Source organism: Somniosus microcephalus, chromosome 22 (assembly GCF_052327205.1).
Source record: "Somniosus microcephalus isolate GS21.2 chromosome 22, FLI_Smic_1.0, whole genome shotgun sequence".
NCBI lineage: Eukaryota > Metazoa > Chordata > Chondrichthyes > Squaliformes > Somniosidae > Somniosus > Somniosus microcephalus.
This window is the reverse complement of record NC_141008.1, coordinates 22,755,146-22,773,894: the sequence shown is the minus strand read 5'-3', so window position 1 is coordinate 22,773,894 and position 18,749 is coordinate 22,755,146. Positions and strand designations below refer to the sequence as shown.

The 18,749-nt window shown below is 49.4% G+C and overlaps 1 protein-coding gene across 6 annotated transcripts in view; it reads left to right on the top strand.

The window, feature by feature from the left end:
* The window catches only part of gtf2ird1 (GTF2I repeat domain containing 1), a 249,451-nt gene that overhangs the window by 88,197 nt on the left and 142,505 nt on the right, over window positions 1–18,749 (top strand). For all 6 annotated transcript variants that reach the window (XR_015073206.1, XM_085964304.1, XM_085964306.1 and 3 more), the window contains one exon: window positions 14,663–14,746. Coding sequence is in view for 5 of the 6 variants with exons in the window: in XM_085964304.1 (XP_085820430.1) it covers window positions 14,663–14,746 (84 nt within the window). In the remaining variant the exon portion in view is untranslated. The remainder of the gene's footprint in view (window positions 1–14,662; window positions 14,747–18,749) is intronic.

The following is an 18,749-nucleotide window of genomic DNA, read 5'->3' as shown; positions in this document are numbered from 1 at the left end:
AAAAGACAGCCGGAGTAATGCCGTGGAGCCACTTGTTCAGTTAAACTTGATGTTTATAGGAGGTGGGAACGGATTTAAAGCACCATCTTCCATCAATCCCGCTGTGGAATGTGCAATGTTGTGTGGAAATGGGCCAGGGGAGGAAGGAAGAGACACTGGACAGTGTGAGGGAGCAGTGACATGCCCTCTTCAAAAGAGCACCCTGCCAGGAGCCAGAGAGGATGCCAGGGATGGCAATAAATTAAAGCAAGGGTGATAGTGTTGTAGCGGACTCGCCAGACATGACAGGAAGTGTGCACGAAACTGGCTGACCATCACGGTAAACACTGAAGGTTAATGTGAATTACCTGACCAGCGCAGATATGGACATGATGGGAAGTAGCAGATGCAAAAGAGATACATTTAAATATCTGAATGCATAACCACAGCTAATAGTCATTGAGGGAGTAACTAACATCCTCAAACAGATGCTGGCTAGGTATTGTGCTGTATCATCCATGATGTCCCGGAGACGATGCAGTGCGTTTACTCATCATGCATTCTCAGTCAATGCGCACTGATTATCTCCTTGCGAGAGAATGCGGCGTTTATCCTGTAGAATCATAGAATGGTTACAGCATGGAAGAAGGCAATTCGGCCCGTCGAGCCCGTGCCGGCTCTCTGCAAGAGCACTTTAGCCAGTCCCACTCTCCCGCCCTTTCCCCGTAGCCCTGCAAATTTTTTTCCTTCAGGTACTTATCCAACTCCCTTTTGAAAGCCGTGATTGAGTCTGCCTCCACCACCCTTTCAGGCAGTGCATTCCAGATCATAACCACTCGCTGCGTAAAAAAGTTTTTTCTTACGTTGCCTTTGGTTCTTCTGCCAATCACCTTAAATCTGTGTCCTCTGGTTCTCGACCCTTCTGCCAATGGGAACAGTTTCTCTCTATCTACTCTGTCCAGACCCCTCATGGTTTTGAACACCTCTATCAAATCTCCTCTCAACCTTCTCTGCTCCAAGGAGAACAACCCCAGCTTCTCCAGTCTATGAACATAACTAAAGTCCTTCATTCCTGGAATCATTCTCGTAAATCTTTTCTGCACCCTCTCTAAGGCCTTCACTTCCTTCCTAAAGTGCGGTGCCCAGAATTGGACACAATACTCCAGTTGGGGCCGAACCAGTGTTTTATACAGGTTCATCATAATTTCCACACTTTTGTACTCTGCACCTCTATTCATGAAGCCTAGGATCCCGTAAGCCTTTTTAACTACTTTCTCAACCTGCCCTGCCACCTTCAACGATTTGTGCACATATACCCCCAGGTCTCTGTTCATGCACCCCTTTTAGGATTCTACCATTTAGTTTATATTGCCTCTCCTTGTTCTTTCTACCAAAATGTATCACTTCACACTTTTCTGCGTTAAATTTCTTCTGCCACGTGTCCACCCATTCCACCAGCCTGTCATATCCTCTTGAAGTCTATCACTATCCTCCTCACTGTTCACTATACTTCCAAGTTTTGCGTCATCTGCAGATTTTGAAATTGTGCCCTGTACACCCAAGTCCAAGTCATTAATATATATCAAGAAAAGCAGCGGTCCTAGTACCGACCCCTGGGGAACACCACTGTATACCTTCCTCCAGTCCAAAAAACAACCTTTCACCACTACTCTCTGTTTCCTGTCACTTAGCCAATTCCGTATCATGCTGCCACTGTCCCTTTTATTTCATGGGTTTCAACTTTGCTGGCAAGCCTATTATGCGGCACTCTGTTGAACACCTTTTGGAAGTCCATGTATACCACATCAACCGCATTGCCCTCATCAACCCTCTCTGTTACCTCATCAAAGAACTCAATCAAGTTAGTTAAACACGATTTGCCTTTAACAAATCCATACTGGTTTCCTTCATTAATCCACACTTGTCCAAGTGACTGTTAATTTTATCCCTGTTACTATTTCTAAAAGCTTCCCCACTACCGAGGTCAAACTGACTGGCCTGTAGTTGCTGGGTTTATCTTTACACCCTTTTTTTGAACAAGGGTGTAACATTTTCAGTTCTCCAGTCCTCTGTCACAACCCCTGCATCTAAGGAGGATTGGAATATTATGGCCAGTACCTCCGCCATTTCCTCCCTCAATTCCCTCAGCATCCTAGGATGCATCCCATCCGCTCCTGGTGACTTATCTACTTTAAGTATAGCCAGCCTTTCTAGTACCTCCTCTATCAATTTTTATCCCATCCAGTATCTCCTCCTTCACTATATCTATGGCAGCATCTTCTTCCTTGGTGAAGACAGATGCAAAGTACTAATTTAATACCTCAGCCATGCCCTCTGCCTCCATGCGTAGGTCTCCTTTTTGGTCCCTAAGTGGCCCCACCCCTCCTCTTACTACCCGTTTACAATTTATATGCCGATAGAAGTCTTTTGGATTACCGTTTATGTTGGCTGCCATTCTATTCTCTCATCCTGTGGCCATAGACAGGTCAGTGATTCGAGGAAGCATTTGCAGACAAGGTGATCTTAGAGGGCATGAGGGGCAGCAAAGCCAAAGGATGTGGCCAGGCTCCAGGTTTGTACTATTATGTTTAATATGGTCAAGAAATGCTCCATTCAGCTGGACACACAGTGCCTCCTACAACTGAAGATGTTATATACTGACCATACTGCAGCAATATAGATAACACACCTTTAGACTCATAATATGGCATCTTCCTCCACAGAAGTGACAGATTCCAGTGGAGGTGATGCCAGTGCCTTGCAGTTAGACCTCGCAACACCGCACCTTGTGCTCACTTCACCACTTGAACCCGGCATCCGCCTGAAAGATACATTCCGGAGAATCTTAGTCCAAAGGGCGAAAACAAGTTGAGGCAAGGAGCACGAGCAAGGAAAGGGAAGTGTTGGGAGTCAATCAAGGGCTGGTTGGTGCTGGACGAGATCCAGCATGTTGCTGAGCCTGCTGCGCCACTGTGGCATTCAGCCATCTTCGGCTCAATTTTCAAACAGAGGGTGGTGTAGGAACGCCAGTCACTTGCCTTTACAATACAAACTGGAAGGTTGCCTGCCACCCAGAGTTGTTCTGCCATATTACACCTGTGGGATGTTTTGTCTTCAGTGCATTCTGCCATTGAGCGTTTGGCAACCTCGGTGGCATCCACTGTGGAGACTTCAGACACTGAAGACAGGAAGTACAGTAAGAACGTCTCTTGTCAGTGTTCTTACGCTGCTGTCAAAGCACTGGGGACTAAAATCCAAGCCATTTCAATGCACCAGGAGAAAAAAATCTAGATAATCATGAGGGAGGGAATCCGAGACCTCATGGAAGTGCAACGGCCTCGCACAGATCAGTGGCCTATTGCAAGGACCTGTGGCTCCCAGCAGCTACCTGCACAGCAGGAGAATTGCTATGTTGGTTCTCAAGTTTGGCACCAGTCCCATTCTGTTGGCGGATGTCTTAGTGGTTACCGTCGCAACAAAGGGTTGTTAGTCCGTCAACAATAACTGCTTATGATTCACGCAGGAGTGTTTTTTATAATAACAAGCTTTATTACACTGATTGATTTGGTCTTCCATTTATATTAAATGACGTGCAAACAATACAACCTGGTTCCCAGGCTCCGACCACCTCGAGAACGCTCTCCGATGTCCTGGAATGACCAGCTCCCACGGGTGCAGGGTGCCTGACCCTCCTGAGAACGCTCTGCCTTAAAAGGGACCTGGTTCTATTATGCTGTAATACAACCTGGGCCTGTGCTTACATAACACGTAGGTATGACTACGTAGTTTGTACGTTTAGCTGAGGCTGCATTTTTAGGTGTTTAACCAGCTTCTAATCTTTTCAGCCTTTGCCTTTGTGCTACAGGCTATGTTTTTATAATACAATAAGTGCTTAGGCCAAATGTTTATCCCGTTCCCTAGACCTGGATGTTTTCATTCTCTGCTCTTGTGTTTCCAAACTGTCTGTTGTTCATATATCGAGACAAGATTACGATTTCCCTTTTCTCTCTCATTTCTCTACCAACAAAAATGCTAAAAGAAGGGAATGCTGGAATAGATTGACTTTTCAAATCTTCTCAAAACATTCTAACACTTTCCATCTGCACAAGTGACGGAAGATGATCCTGAAAGCATGCAGCTCCCGTACAACGAGTACAGCATAGGAGATTCCTGGCACAGATTCAGGACTTTATTGATGCGTTAATATAGGCCGATAGCAGCCAGTCAGATTCCCAGGAAGCCTATGAGAAGACCGTACCTTCAGGTGGCCACTTCCAAGTGACGCGGGCCACAAAGTATGAGGATAAAGCACAGTGATGCATCACATTGAGCACATTCGCACCCACTGACATGAATCAGTCATTCAGGAAAGACAGACTTATGAAATAATACTGAGCAGCCTGCGGGTGGCACTGTCCAGGGAGAGTATAAATACTCTGGCACGGGCCCAGCTTGCGCAGGACATTCTTAACAGGAACTAGTGAAGGACACAACTAGACCTCCATGTTGTAAAACAGTTGATTAAAGCTTTGTTTAATGCTTAGACCAAGTGCCTAGTAGTTTTCTTACATCACCCACCACACAAATAAAAATGATGCACATTGGAGTCAGGCTTTCTTTCTCAACAAAGCAGCCAACTGCATTAGGAGTGGGAACACCACCTGTACAGGACCAAACAAATAAGCTAAAGCAATAGGAGGAGTTACTACTCCGTTGTGGTGACTGCTGTAAGGCTCAGTCGAAGAATTTTGGCAGTGAGAGAGTGACGCACCAATCTCCCGAGCTGCATCAGCTGTTGCTCTGCTTGTGACCCTCATCCATGCCTTTGTTACCTCTAGACTTGACTATTCCAACACACTCCTGGCTGGCCTCCCACATTCCACCCTACGTAAACTTGAGGTCATCCAAAACTCGGCTGCTTGTGTCCTAACTCGCACCAAGTCCCGTTTGCCCATCGCCCCTGTGCTCGCTGACCTACATTGGCTTCCGGTTAAGCAGAGCCTCAATTTCAAAATTCTCAAACTTGTTTTCAATACCCTCCATGGCCTCGCCCCTTCCTATCTCTGTAATCTCCTTCAGCCCCACAACCCCCCGAGATGTCTGCGCTCCTCTAATTCAGTCCTCTTGATCATCCCAGATTATAATCGCTCAACCTTTGGTGACTGTGCCTTCTGTTGCCTAGGCCCTAAGCTCTGGAATTCCCTGCCTAAACCTCTCCGCCTCGCTACCTCTCTTTCCTCCTTTAAGATGCTCCTTAAAACCTACCTCTTTGACCAAGCTTTTGGGCACCTGCCCTAATTTATCCTTATGTGGATCGGTGTCAAATTTTTTGCCTTAAAATACTCCTTGGGACGTTTTACTACGTCAAAGGCGCTATATAAATACAAGTTCGTGTTGTTGTGGCTCCTGCCCTGCATTGTTCTCCTTGGTCTTGCAAAGCTTCTTGCTGCCTGTGAGCACATTTAGTTCTCAGGTGAGGCCTCTGCCAATAATATACTGCCACTATAACATGTGTTGTAAGACTCCCCGCCCCCTGCCCAGCCCCAAGCCCCTCTGGCCTGAATGGAACTGAATTCTTGCTTATGCATCCCAAATGTCTACTTAAGGAGGTTCCCATGTGCCTCATTATATCTGTGCTATTCTGGGGCACAGGGATTACATAGGGATGTCATGAGCTGTGTTTGTGGTAGGTAACCAAGGTCTCCTGGAAACTAGCCTTCCTCCCTTCTTCCTTGGTTGAGTCAGGGCTCACACGACGGTCACGGAAGGAGTGCTTCCTGGGAAGTGTGCCACAGTGTGCACGATTTTCCAGTGGTGGTCATATCCCATTTGCACATCCAGCGAGTAGAGGCCCTTCCGACTGGGGTGCATGATGTCATTATGTGCAGGAGCTTTCTCGAGAGCTGATCTTTAGTGAGGTCCCGTGGCTGCATGGAGTGCTAGCAGATATGGTTTGTCCGCCCCTGACCACCTGGGTTTTTTGAGGATGTAACTGGGAAAATAGATATGGGAGAACCAGTAGATGTGGTGTATTTGGACTTTGGAAAGGCTTTCGATAAGGTCCCGCATAAGAGATTAGCGTGTAAAGTTAAGGCACATGGGATTGGGGGCAAGGTATTGACTTGGATAGAGAACTGGTTGGCGGACAGAAAGCAGAGAGTAGGAATTAACGGGTCCTTTTCCGAGTGGCAGGCAGTGACTAGTGGGGTACCGCAGGGATCGGTCCTTGGACCCCAGCTATTCACAATATACATTAATGATCTAGATAAGGGAACTAGATGTAATATCTCCAAGTTTGCAGACGACACAAAGCTGGGTGGGCGTGTGTGCTGCGAGGAGGATACCGAGAAACTCCAGGATGATTTGGACAGGTTGGGTGATTGGGCAGAAGTGTGGCAGATGCAATATAACGTGGATAAATGCGAGGTTATCCACTTTGGTGTCAAAAACAGAAAGGCAGACTATTATCTGAATGGCAATAGATTGGGAGAAGGGGAAGTGCAACGAGACCTGAGTGTCCTTGTGCACCAGTCACTGAAGGTAAGCATGCAGGTGCAGCAGGCGGTGAAGAAGGCAAATGGTATGTTGGCCTTCATAGCAAAAGGGTTTGAGTACAGGAGCAAGGATGTCCTGCTGCAGTTGTACAGGGCCTTGGTGAGACCACACCTTGAGTACTGTGTGCAGTTTTGGTCGCCTTATCTGAGGAAGGATGTTCTTGCCATGGAAGGAGTTTAGCGAAGATTCACAAGGCTGATCCCTGGGATGGCAGGAATGACGTATGAGGAGAGATTGGGTCGATTGGGCTTATACTTGCTGGAGTTTAGAAGAATGAGAGGGAATCTCATCGAAACTTATAAAATTCTGACAGGTCTCGACAAACTAGATGCAGGTAGAATATTCCCGATGGTCGGAGAGTCCAGAATCAGGGGTCATAGTCTAAGGATAAGGGGTAAGCCATTTAGGACAGAGATGAGGAAGAATGTCTTCACCCAGAGAGTGGTGAACCTGTGGAATTCTCTACCACAGAAGGCGGTTGAGGCCAAGTCTTTAAATATATTCAAGAAAGAGTTGGATATATTTCTTAAGGCTAAAGGGATCAAGGGATATGGGGAGAAGGCAGGGACAGGGTACTGAATTTGGATGATCAGCCATGATTGCATTGAATGGTGGAACAGGCTCGAAGGGCCGAATGGCCTACTCCTGCTCCTATCTTCTATGTTTCTATGGGTTGCCAGCTCCTGTTCCTATATGTCTATGTAATCAGTGTGGCTCTGGATGCCTCACTAAAGATCAGCTCTCAAGAAAGCTCGGGCTGAGGAGGAGGATGATCTACAGGCCGAAAGAACAAGATCATTCGGCACACTCCAGCATCTGCACGGTACCACAACCCTCAACTACTGAGCCATATGATTCTTCTGGATGCCTCGCCATGCTCTTTGCAAAGAAATAGATTCTTGCTCCCTAAACCTCTACCTCTCCATCCTCCTTTAAGACGCTCCTTAAATCCAATCTTTTGGTCATCTGCCCTAATATCTCCTTAAGTGGCTCGGTGTCAACATTTGTTTGATAACGCTCCTGTGAAGCACCTTGGGATGTTTACTATGTTAAAGGTGCTATATAAATACAAGTAGTTGTTGTTGCTCCATCAGTTGTGTTCCTGCTCCCTCCCTGGAAGGTGCCAGATTTAAATATGCCCAATACAATTGTATGTTTTTAAAAATTCTTTGGATGTAGGCGTCGCTGGCAAGGCCAGTATTTATTGCCCATCCCTAATTGCCCTTGGTGGTGGTGAGCCGCCGCCTTGAACCGCTACAATCCATGTGGTGAAGGTCTTATTATTGTTTCTTGTAGTGGTTTGATACAACTGAGTGACTTGCTAGGCCATTTCAGAGGGCAGTTAAGAGTCAACCGCATTGCTGTGGGTCTGGAGTCACATATAGGCCAGACCGGGTAAGGACAGCAGATTTCCTTCCCTAAAGGACATTAGTGAACCAGATGGGTTTTTACGACAGTTTCATGGTCACCATTACTGATATTGGCCCAGAAATTCGGGTCGGGGGCTTCCCGCGGGTGCAAGCCTCCGACCTGCACTTACCTAGCGCGCCGGCCATTCTGCTGTGGGCCTGCGTGGGATTCCGATCCTGGGCCGCCTCCAACTGCCGGCGCGCAGTGCTTGCGTATCCCAGGGGCGCAGTTAGTTCGAAGTGTCCCCTGGGATCACGTGGGCCATGGAGAGCCAATGGTAGCAGGGAAATGCCCATTCATAAAATTGACAGGAAGAGCTGTCAAAACTATAAATACTATAAGCCCCAAAACATAACTAAAACTTCAAATAATTTTTTTTTTTAAATCACATTTTAAAATAACTATAAATGACATAAAATAACTTAAACAATAATTTAAATTTTTGAAAAAATTAATTACATTTTCTAACAGGGCTAAAAATAAACTTACCTTTCTTTAAAGTATTTAAAAATTATAAACCTGTGGAAAAAATGTTTTAATTTTAATTAATTCACCACTTACCTTGTTAAAAGCAGGCCTTGCACCTGCTTTTTAAAAGTGTAACTGCTGGAGACTTACCCTCCCGGAGAAACCTGGAAACAAAACGGAAGTTCAATGCGCATGCGCTGCCTCTTCGGCGCACGCGTTCGACCTGTGAACCCCTTCCTTTAAGGGAACGGAAGATCCGGTTTCCCGTGCATGCGCAGTGCATGCACGAAACCGGCACTTTCGTTGGGCCTACGAGTGAGTACCCTGCGCGTACTCACCTGTGGGAACCCGAATTTCTGGGCCAATAGCTTTTTACTCATTTTTATTTATTTAATTAACTGCATTTATATTCCCCAGGTGGGATTTGAGCTCATGTCTCCGGATCATTTGTCCAGGCCTGCTGGATTACCAGTACAGTAACATAACCACCGAGTTGTAAGGCCTAGGCTGTGCAACTTTCAATAAAACTCTTTTAATTTCCCTAAAGCGAAACCTAAAATCATCAAAAGAACAAAGGGAGAGTTTAGAAGAATTATTTTGTTAGGACGTGGACCCTAGTAGCATTTAAAAAAAGAGAAGGTTGATGGGGCAAGGGAATGAAGAGCTCTTTCAGAGAGCTGGTACAGGGATGATGGGCCGAATGGCCTCCGTCTGAACTTTTAAGATTCTGTGATTCTACCCACGTCTGTCCATTACACGACCTTAACCACAGAAGGAGTTTTTAAAAGAATCATAGAATGGTTACAGCATGGAAGAAGGCTATTCGGCCCATCGAGCCCGTGCCGGCTCTCTGCAAGAGCACTCACTCCCCCGCCCTTTCCCCGTAGCCCTGCAAATTTTTTTCCTTCAGGTACTTAACCAATTCCTTTTTGAAAGCAGCGATTGAATCTGCCTCCACCACCTTTCAGGCAGTGCATTCCAGATCCTAGCCACTCGTTGCATAAAAAAGTTTTCCCTCATGTCGCCTTTGGTTCTTCTGCCAATCACCTTAAATCTGTGTCCTCTGGTTCTCGACCCTTCTGCCAATGGGAACAGTTTCTCTCTCTCTACTCTGTCCAGACCCCTCATGATTTTGAACACCTCTATCAAATCTTCTCTCACTCTTCTCTGCTCTAGGGAGAAGAGCCCCAGCTTCTCCAGTCTATCCACGTAACTGAAGTCCCTCATCCCTGGAATTATTCTCGTAAATCTTTTCTGCACCCTCTCTAAGGCTTCACATCCTTCCTAAAGTGCGGTGCCCAGAATTGGACACAATACTCCAGTTGAGGCCAAAGCAGTGCTTTATACAGGTTCATCATAATTTCCACACTTTTGTACTCTATACCTCTATTTATGAAGCCCAGGATCCCATAAGCTTTTTTAATTGCTTTCTCAACCTGCCCTGCCACCTTCAACGATTTGTGCACACATACCCCACGGTCTCTCTGTTCATGCACCCCCTTTAGGATTGTACCCTTTAGTTTATATTGCCTCTCTTCATTCTTTCTACCAAAATGTATCACTTCGCACTTTTCTGCGTTAATTTTCATCTGCCACGTGTCCGCCCATTCAGCCAGCTTGTCTATGTCCTCTTGAAGTCTATCACTCTCCTCCTCACTGTTCACTATACTTCCAAGTTTTGTCTGTTTCATCTGCAAATTGTACCCTGTACACCCATGTCCAAGTCATTAATATATATCAAGAAAAGCGGTGGTCCTAGAACCAACCCCTGGGGAACTCCAGTCTGAAAAACAACTGTTCACACTACTCTCCGTTTCCTGTCACTTAGTCAATTTCATATCCATGCAGCCACTGTCCCTTTTATTCCATGGGCTTCAACTTTGCTGGCAAGCCTATTATGTGGCAGTTTTGGGAGAAACACGAACCGGGCAGCACTTAATTAGCGCCTGCTCCATAAATTCCTCCATGTTGATGCTCGGTTTATGCGCAGGATAAAGGTGACACCTGTGACTTCCTAGCCTTGCATTAGTATGGTCTGACAAAGATTGTCACAGAAAATTAATTAAATTGTAGCTTTAGGCCTCACTGGAGCCTGAGTGCACAGCCCAGCAAGGTTGCAGGCTCGTTCCCTGGTCTGTGCTGAGTTTGCTGATCCCTGCTGGGATAGTATTGAGGACATTACAATGGGCCTAAGAGCCTCTGGGTCGAGGCGGGTGAAGAATCAGTCAGTGTTCCAGCTGCCAAGTGCTGTCCAGTAGCCCCTGCTGGAAAGTGCAAGGGCTGGAGCAAGCTCAGCTGTGATACTCTGCCCCTGTGGTTGAATAGCCTGCCAGCACTCATTGTCCAAGTTCACTTGTGAAGAATGAGCACTTGGGTGAGATGCTGGAGAGGCTGCTGCTGCTGCACCGAGAATGATGAACAGTAGGCGTTGCCACTTTTAAAAGAGGATGGATCAATAGAACAAATAAGAGAAAAGTTTAAAAAACAGCTTTTAGGCCCAGCTCCTTTACCGCAGTCAGGTAACGATACGCTGCACTGCAAAAGCTTTCTTCCTCCTGCCAAAGTAAGTCTGAGAGGCAAATGAAGAGGAGCAATCCTGGTCATCACTATTGAAGGAGGGAATTACTGAAGGGGTCAGACTCTTGCCCCTGAATCAGAAGGTTGTGGGGTTCGGGTTCAAGCTCCACTCCAGGACTTAAGCACACAACGCAGGCAGACACTTCACTGTTGTACTGAGGGAGTGCTGTGTTGTTTTGCAGATGAGACGTTAAACCCAGTCCCTGTCTGCCTGTTCACCTGGACATTAAAGAATCCATGGCACCTTTTCAAAGAAGAGATGGGCATTTCTCCCTGGTGTCCTGGCCAAAAATCATTCTAACACTACCAAAGAAGGTTAACTGGTCATTGATCTCAATGCTGTTTGTGGGAGCTTGCTGTGCACACATTGGCTGTTGCGTTTACCTACAAAACAATAGTGACTACGCTTCAGAAGTAATTCATTGGTTGTAAAGCACTTTGGAGCATCCTGAAAATGTGAAAGTCACATCCTGCCCCCCAGTACTTCATATCAAAGTATATTGTGTCTTTTTAAAAAAAACAAAATACTTTGATCCACAGGCCAGAAATCTTCACTTGAAGTCTCTACTTTTCCGTGGCGTCTGATTCTTCAGGGCGAGAGGTTGAGAGCTGCTCGCCCAGTGATACCCATAGGCTGCACGAAGTGAGTGTGGACCAGCAGCACTGTCAGCTCGGGTCGCCAGTCAGACTGTGGTCATCCTGGAATTCAGTGCAAGCTGCTTAATCTTTGACAGTTAGAAAATAATGATTCTATTCGACCGAATTAACTGAAAGGCCTTCACGAGTCCTTGCCCATTTCCTTTGATATTGTGACAACTTCTTGAGTGACGTTCAATCAGTTTTTGAACCCCATTTCTCTTACATCTATTGATGGTGTTCTTAGTTTGGTTAGTTGAGGTTGGGTGTCACTCTTCAACTACTATCTATGACATGAATCAGTCATTCATGAAAGAAAGACATGAAATAATACTGAGCGGCCTGCGGGTGGCGCTGTCCAGGGAGAGTATAAATACTCAGGCACGGGCCCAGCTTGTGCAGGACATTCTTAACGGGAACTAGTGAAGGACACAGCTAGACCTCCATGTTGTAAAACAGTTGATTAAAGCTTTGTTTAATGCTTAGACCAAGTGCCTAGTAGTTTTCTTACGTCATTCTGCATTTAATAAACCCTTGATTTCCCCTGCGGTGAAGGGCCAGGAGCTTAGGAACTATGCCGTGGGAGACGAGCGTACAGACGTTTAACGTGTGCACCTGAAATTCCTCTCTCCACTGTTTTAGCCAAGGTGCTAACTCATTTAAAACAGATTCATACCTGTTCAGTGTTCCTACACAAGTGTCAGCTGTGGCTCAATGGATAGCACACGCATCTCTGAGTTAAATGGTTGCGGGTTCAAGTCCCACTCCAGGGACTTGAGCACAAAATCATGGCTGATACTCTAGTGCAGTGCTGAGGGAGTGCTGCACTGTCAGAGGTACCGTCTTTCAGATGAGACGTTAAACCGAGGCCCCGTCTGCCCTCTCAGGTGGACGTAAAAGATCCCAGGGCACTATCTGGTGTCCTGGCCAATATTTATCCCTCAATCAACATCACTAAAACAGATAATCTGGTCATTATCACATTGCTGTTTGTGGGAACTTGCTGTGCACAAATTGGCTGACATGTTTCTTACATTACAACAGTGACTACATTTCAAAAGTACTTCATTGAGGTAGTGAAAAGCGCTGTAGAAATGCAAGTCTTTCTTTCACTAGTAGCCCATGGAGCATTTAGCATGGGTGTGAATCAGTTCAGGATGATGAGATGAATTCTGTTCTCCCTGACGGATTATATAAGACTGAGTGTGAAATGAGTCTCGACCTGGGTCCCAGTGCATGCGTGGAGCCAGGGAACTGAACCGCCCCCAGGTTGGCTGTCTCATTCAGAGCAAACACAGGAAGGCTGGTGTGGGGAAATATTAAGTGGTGTTCTGATAGGGGGCAGCTTGTTGGGACAGAGCAGTGTGAGCTTTATACTGGTGTGCTACCCTCGGTCGCTGAGTACTTGGCTCTGATACTGGGGTATGCTCCCCAGTTCCTCAACTTGATGAGTACTTTTCTTTTAAGGGTGCGAAGATGACTCTATTTATTGATGTAATCGCTGTTCACAGGATTTCCAAAATAACAGCGAGTCATGAGGAAGAGAGTTAAAATAGATTTTCCACAAGATATGGAGAGATTCAAACACCCTGCACATTTACAATAACACAGCAGGAAATAAAATCGAGCAATTTCAAATGAGACTATCTCCCATTATCACATTTCTGTCACGCTTGTGGTATAAACGGAATAGGCTGACTGTACAACTTATTGCCCCCGCGAGTAGGGCTTACACACCACCTGCAGTTCTCGTGAGCTATTGTCAGTATGGCTCAGTGGTAGCACTCACCCCACTGAGTCAGAAAGCTGTGGGTTCAAGTCCCACTCCAGGACCAAGCACATAATCTAAGCTGACACTCCCGTGCAGTACTGAAGGAGTGCTGCACTGTCGGAGGTGCCGTCTTTTGGATGAGATCTTAAACCAAAGTCCCACCTGCCCTCTCAGGAGGACATTAAAGATTCCACAGCACGATTCGAAGAAGAGCAGGGGCGTTCTCCTGCTGTCCTGGTCAAGATGTATCTCTCAACCGATATCACTAAAACCGATTATCTGGTCATTATCTCATGGCTGTTTGTGGAACCTTGCTGCATGCAAATTGGCTGCCGTGTTTCCCTATATTACAAAAGTAACTACAAGTCAAAAACAATTAATTGGCTGTAAAGCTTTATGGTATATCCTGGGGATGTGAAGGGTGCTATATAAATGTAAATTTTTTCATCTTATGGATGCCTCTCACCCTTTGAATAATGGCTTTCCTGCGAGTACAGTGATTTCCTGTTAGTGCAGTAGGTTGCACCAGACATGAGGTGCATTGAAGGGCATTGCCCTACATGTTACTGTAAAGCAATGCTATTCGCTGTCTTTTTGTCCAGGGTCAGGATTCCAAACAGTGTCTTAGTTAAAGTCTATTCTTAGGAACGCTGCAACGTGCTGCACCATGGAGTGATGGGATGCGGATTTGTGCTGGCGATTCCGTACATTGCGAGTTCCCTATTTCAGTCCTGTCACCATGGGTAACGATCGAGTAGAGATCGGGCAGTGTCCACCGGAACAGGAATAACAGAAAGCCGTCCGGGGCCAGTCGTTCCATTGAAGCTTTAGCTCCTACAGTTTTACTAAGAGCCCGTTCACTTGCTGGGCAGTGGACGCTGGATGCTGGATGAGCCCTGTTGCATCACATCCCCTTGCTTCAGCTGGAGAGCATTGGCAGCAGAGCAAACCATGGTGAGACCCAGCTCTCCGAACATCCCACAACCGGTGCAGGCCACGCATGTGGCCAGAGACATGCAGTGAAGGAACTCTGCCAAGCACCAAGCATCGCAGGTGAAATGGGGTGGGGTTGAGACACACGTAGCCTCCCCCACGCCATGTTACTGCTGTAAGGGAACAATGACACAGGGAGCACCTGTATACATTGGAACTCCGTGCAGTTGGGGCCCGTTACATGAGTAAGGGCAGCCTGGACATCCACAAACCGCTATTCACGGGGCTTCCCAAGTGGGAGAGATTTACAGTATCTCCAATCTTATTTTTCAGAAAAATGGAACTTGTATATAAAAGAAACAGAAGACATCAATATTCTGAGGGAGTGCGTGCAGATCCTCTTCAACAGTAGATACGGTGAGTCACTGCTTCAGGGTAATGCTTGTGTTAACTATGTACTCCAGAAAATGCCTATAACCCACGCTGACTGAAAGCGATGGCAATGGGACCAGTACCACAGTCACCCTGTGTAGACCTCAGGTTGCTGAATGTCTTCTTAAACTGCTTGAGACGCTCGGTAATTTTGGTTCATTCTGTTTTTGGTCTGTTTGGGGACATTGCTACAGTTTTGGGAGTTTAGGGCTGTGCTTTGAAACTGCATTTCCCACGTCGGCTGCCAGAATAGTTTGAGCTGCATCTGATGGATCCCAAGTTACAACATTGCGGTTTTCACGTACAGTCTTGTTTTTTGCAGACACAGCAGGTGATATGATCTGAGTCTACACAGCTGCCGGTAATTGTGTCAGGATTGTGCTGTCGCCTTGAATCAGATTCAATTAATCCTTAGAAATGAATGGAAACATGAGATTAGGGTGAGAAATGATACATTCTGGGAGGAGCTGGGCAATTTGGATTTTCTACCAATACTTCTAATTAAACGTTTCTAAAGAAGGGTCTAAATGAATATAGTCCACTCTCTGCATATGATAAATGCCCTATTTGACTCTCTCTACATCATAAATATTCCAATCTGTATACATAGTGCATAAGTTATTTATAAAAGTATCTGAAAACTTCACTCCATATGCCTCATAGAGCAATCCCATCTCGTCTACACCTAGGACAGGGGAAGAGTGTCCCTGTGAATTGATGCGAGGTGATAGAGCCAATGAAACATGCACAACATATTAGGGTGACTGTCTTGAAATTTGTATACTTTGACTTCCAAAAATAAAATTAAAAAGATATTCAATCTAAATTACCATGGATTCCCATGCATATTTTTTTTTGTCCCAGAACTTAATCAACCAGGCTGCTGATTCCCAGTAGGATTGCACACGCTTTGCTGGCCCCGTGGGTTTGGTCAGCGGAGGCCGGGGGCGAGTGGTCAGCGGAGGCCCCGGGGGGTTTAGTCAGTGGAGGCCCGGGGCGATTGGTCAGCGGAGGGCCGGGGGGTTTGGTCAGTGGGGGTTTGGTCAGCGGAGGCCCGGGGGGGTTTGGTCAGCGGAGGCCGGGGGCGAGTGGTCAGCGGAGGCCCCGGGGGGTTTGGTCAGTGGAGGCCCGGGGCGATTGGTCAGCGGAGGCCCGGGGCGGTTTGGTCAGCGGAGGCCGGGGGGTTTGGTCAGTGGGGGTTTGGTCAGCGGAGGCCCGGGGGGGTTTGGTCAGCGGAGGCCGGGGGCGATTGGTCAGCGGAGGTCCCGGGGCGATTGGCCAGTGGAGGCCCCGGGGGGTTTGGTCAGTGGAGGCCCGGGGCGATTGGTCAGCGGAGGCCCGGGGGGGGTTGGTCAGCGGAGGCCGGGGGGTTTGGTCAGTGGGGGTTTGGTCAGTGGAGGCCCGGGGGGGTTTGGTCAGCGGAGGCCCGGGGGCGATTGGTCAGCGGAGGCCCCGGGGCGATTGGTCAGCGGAGGCCCCGGGGCGATTGGTCAGCGGAGGCCCCGGGGCGATTGGTCAGTGGAGGCCCCGGGAGGTTTGGTCAGCGGAAGGCCCGGGGGGTTTGGTCAGTGGAGGCCAGGGGCGATTGGTCAGCGGAGGCTGGAGTGTTTGGCCAGCGGAGGCCCGGGGCGATTGGTCAGCGGAGGCCCGGGGGGTTTGGTCAGTGGAGGCCGGGGGGTTTGGTCAGTGGAGGCCAGGGGCAATTGGTCAGCGGAGGCTGGAGGGTTTGGTCAGAGGAGGCCCGGGGAGTTTGGTCAGCGGAGGCCCTGGGGCGATTGGTCAGCGGAGGCCCTGGGGCGATTGGTCAGCGGAGGCCCCGTGGGTTTGGTCAGTGGAGGCCCGGGAGGTTTGGTCAGTGGAGGCCTGGGGCGATTGGTCAGCAGAGGCCCAGGGGGTTTGGTCAGCGGAGGCCCCGGGGGGTTTGGTCAGTGGAGGCCCGGGGGGGTTTGGTCAGTGGAGGCCCGGGGGGTTTGGTCAGCGGAGGCCCGGGGGGTTTGGTCAGTGGAGGCCGGGGGGTTTGGTCAGTGGAGGCCAGGGGCGATTGGTCAGCAGAGGCCCTGGGGCGATTGGTCAGCGGAGGCCCCGGGAGGTTTGGTCAGTGGAGGCCCGGGGGGTTTGGTCAGCGGAGGCCCGGGGGGGTTGGTCAGTGGAGACCCGGGGGGTTTGGTCAGTGGAGACCCGGGGGGTTGGTCAGCGGAGGCCCGGGGGGGTTGGTCAGCGGAGGCCCGGGGGGTTTGGTCAGCGGGGGCCCGTGGGGTTTGGTCAGCGGAGGCCCGTGGGGTTTGGTCAGCGGAGGCCTGGGGTTTTGGTCAGCGGAGGCCCGTGGGGTTTGGTCAGCGGAGGCCCGTGGGGTTTGGTCAGCGGAGGCCCGGGGGGTTGGTCAGTGGAGACCCGGGGGGTTTGGTCAGCGGAGGCCCGGGGGGTTTGGTCAGCGGAGGCCCGTGGGGTTTGGTCAGCGGAGGCCCGTGGGGTTTGGTCAGCGGAGGCCTGGGGGGTTTGGTCAGCGGAGGCCCGTGGGGTTTGGTCAGCGGAGGCCCGTGGGGTTTGGTCAGCGGAGGCCCGGGGGGTTGGTCAGTGGAGACCCGGGGGGTTTGGTCAGCGGAGGCCCGGGGGGTTTGGTCAGCGGAGGCCCATGGGGTTTGGTCAGCGGAGGCCCGGGGGGTTTTGGTCAGCGGAGGCTGGAGTGTTTGGTCAGCGGGGGCCCGGGTTGATTGGTCAGCGGAGGCCCGAGGGTTTTGGTCAGCAGAGGCCGGAGGGTTTGGTCAGCGGGGGCCCGGGTCGATTGGTCAGCGGAGGCCTGGGGGGTTTGGTCAGCGGAGGCCTGGGGGGTTTGGTCAGCGGAGGCCGGAGGATTTGGTCAGCGGAGGCCCAGGGGGTTTGGTCAGCGGAGGCCGGAGGGTTTGGTCAGTGGAGGCCCGGGGGGTTTGGTCAGTGGGGGTTTGGTCAGCGGAGGCCGGTGGGTTTGGTCAGCGGGGGTTTGGTCAGCGGAGGCCGGAGGGTTTGGTCAGCGGAGGCCCGGGGGGTTTGGTCAGCGGGGGTTTGGTCAGCGGAGGCCGGTGGGTTTGGTCAGCGGGGGTTTGGTCAGTGGAGGTTTGGTCAGTGGAGGCCAGGGGGTTTGGTCAGCGGAGGCCGGGAGGGTTTGGTCAGCGGAGGGTTTGGTCAGTGGAGGCCGGGGGGTTTGGTCAGCGGAGGGTTTGGTCAGTGGAGGCCGGGGGGTTTGGTCAGTGGAGGCCCGGAGGGTTTGGTCAGCGGAGGGTTTGGTCAGCGGAGGCCGGAGGATTTGGTCAGCGGAGGCCCGGGGGGTTTGGTCAGCGGAGGCCGGTGGGTTTGGTCAGCGGGGGTTTGGTCAGTGGAGGTTTGGTCAGTGGAGGCCGGGGGGTTTGGTCAGCGGAGGCCCGGGGGGTTTGGTCAGCGGAGGCCCGGAAGGTTTGGTCAGCGGAGGGTTTGGTCAGTGGGGGCCGGGGGGTTTGGTCAGCGGAGGCCCGGAGGGTTTGGTCAGCGGAGGGTTTGGTCAGCGGAGGGTTTGGTCAGCGGGGGTTTGGTCAGTGGAGGCCGGAGGGTTTGGTCAGCGGGTGTTTGGTCAGCGGAGGCCGGGGGTTTATTACAGGTTAAGTCTGGTTCTGAGGGCTGCGAGAAATCATCAGTCTGCACACAATCCCCAAACCAATGATGTAATTAATTTCTGACAGCTGATTATTCTGTAAATAGCTGTACACCTATGAGGTCCCTTTCTTGTTTTCCATTCACTCTTTCAAGAAGCTAACTGTGTGTCAGGTGAGGTGTCTGCAGAGAAAAATTCATCATCACTAACTTTAGTAAATATAACAGCGTCCCGCATTCAAGGTACGGAATTATAAAAGAGCCTGCCAGTTCTGTCGGCCAAATGGGGAGTTTACAGGATGTTATTTTCAGAGTTGGGCAGGTATATATCTTGTGGATATATTTTTTTAATTGATCCTGCAATGGATGGAATAACAATCTATATCAT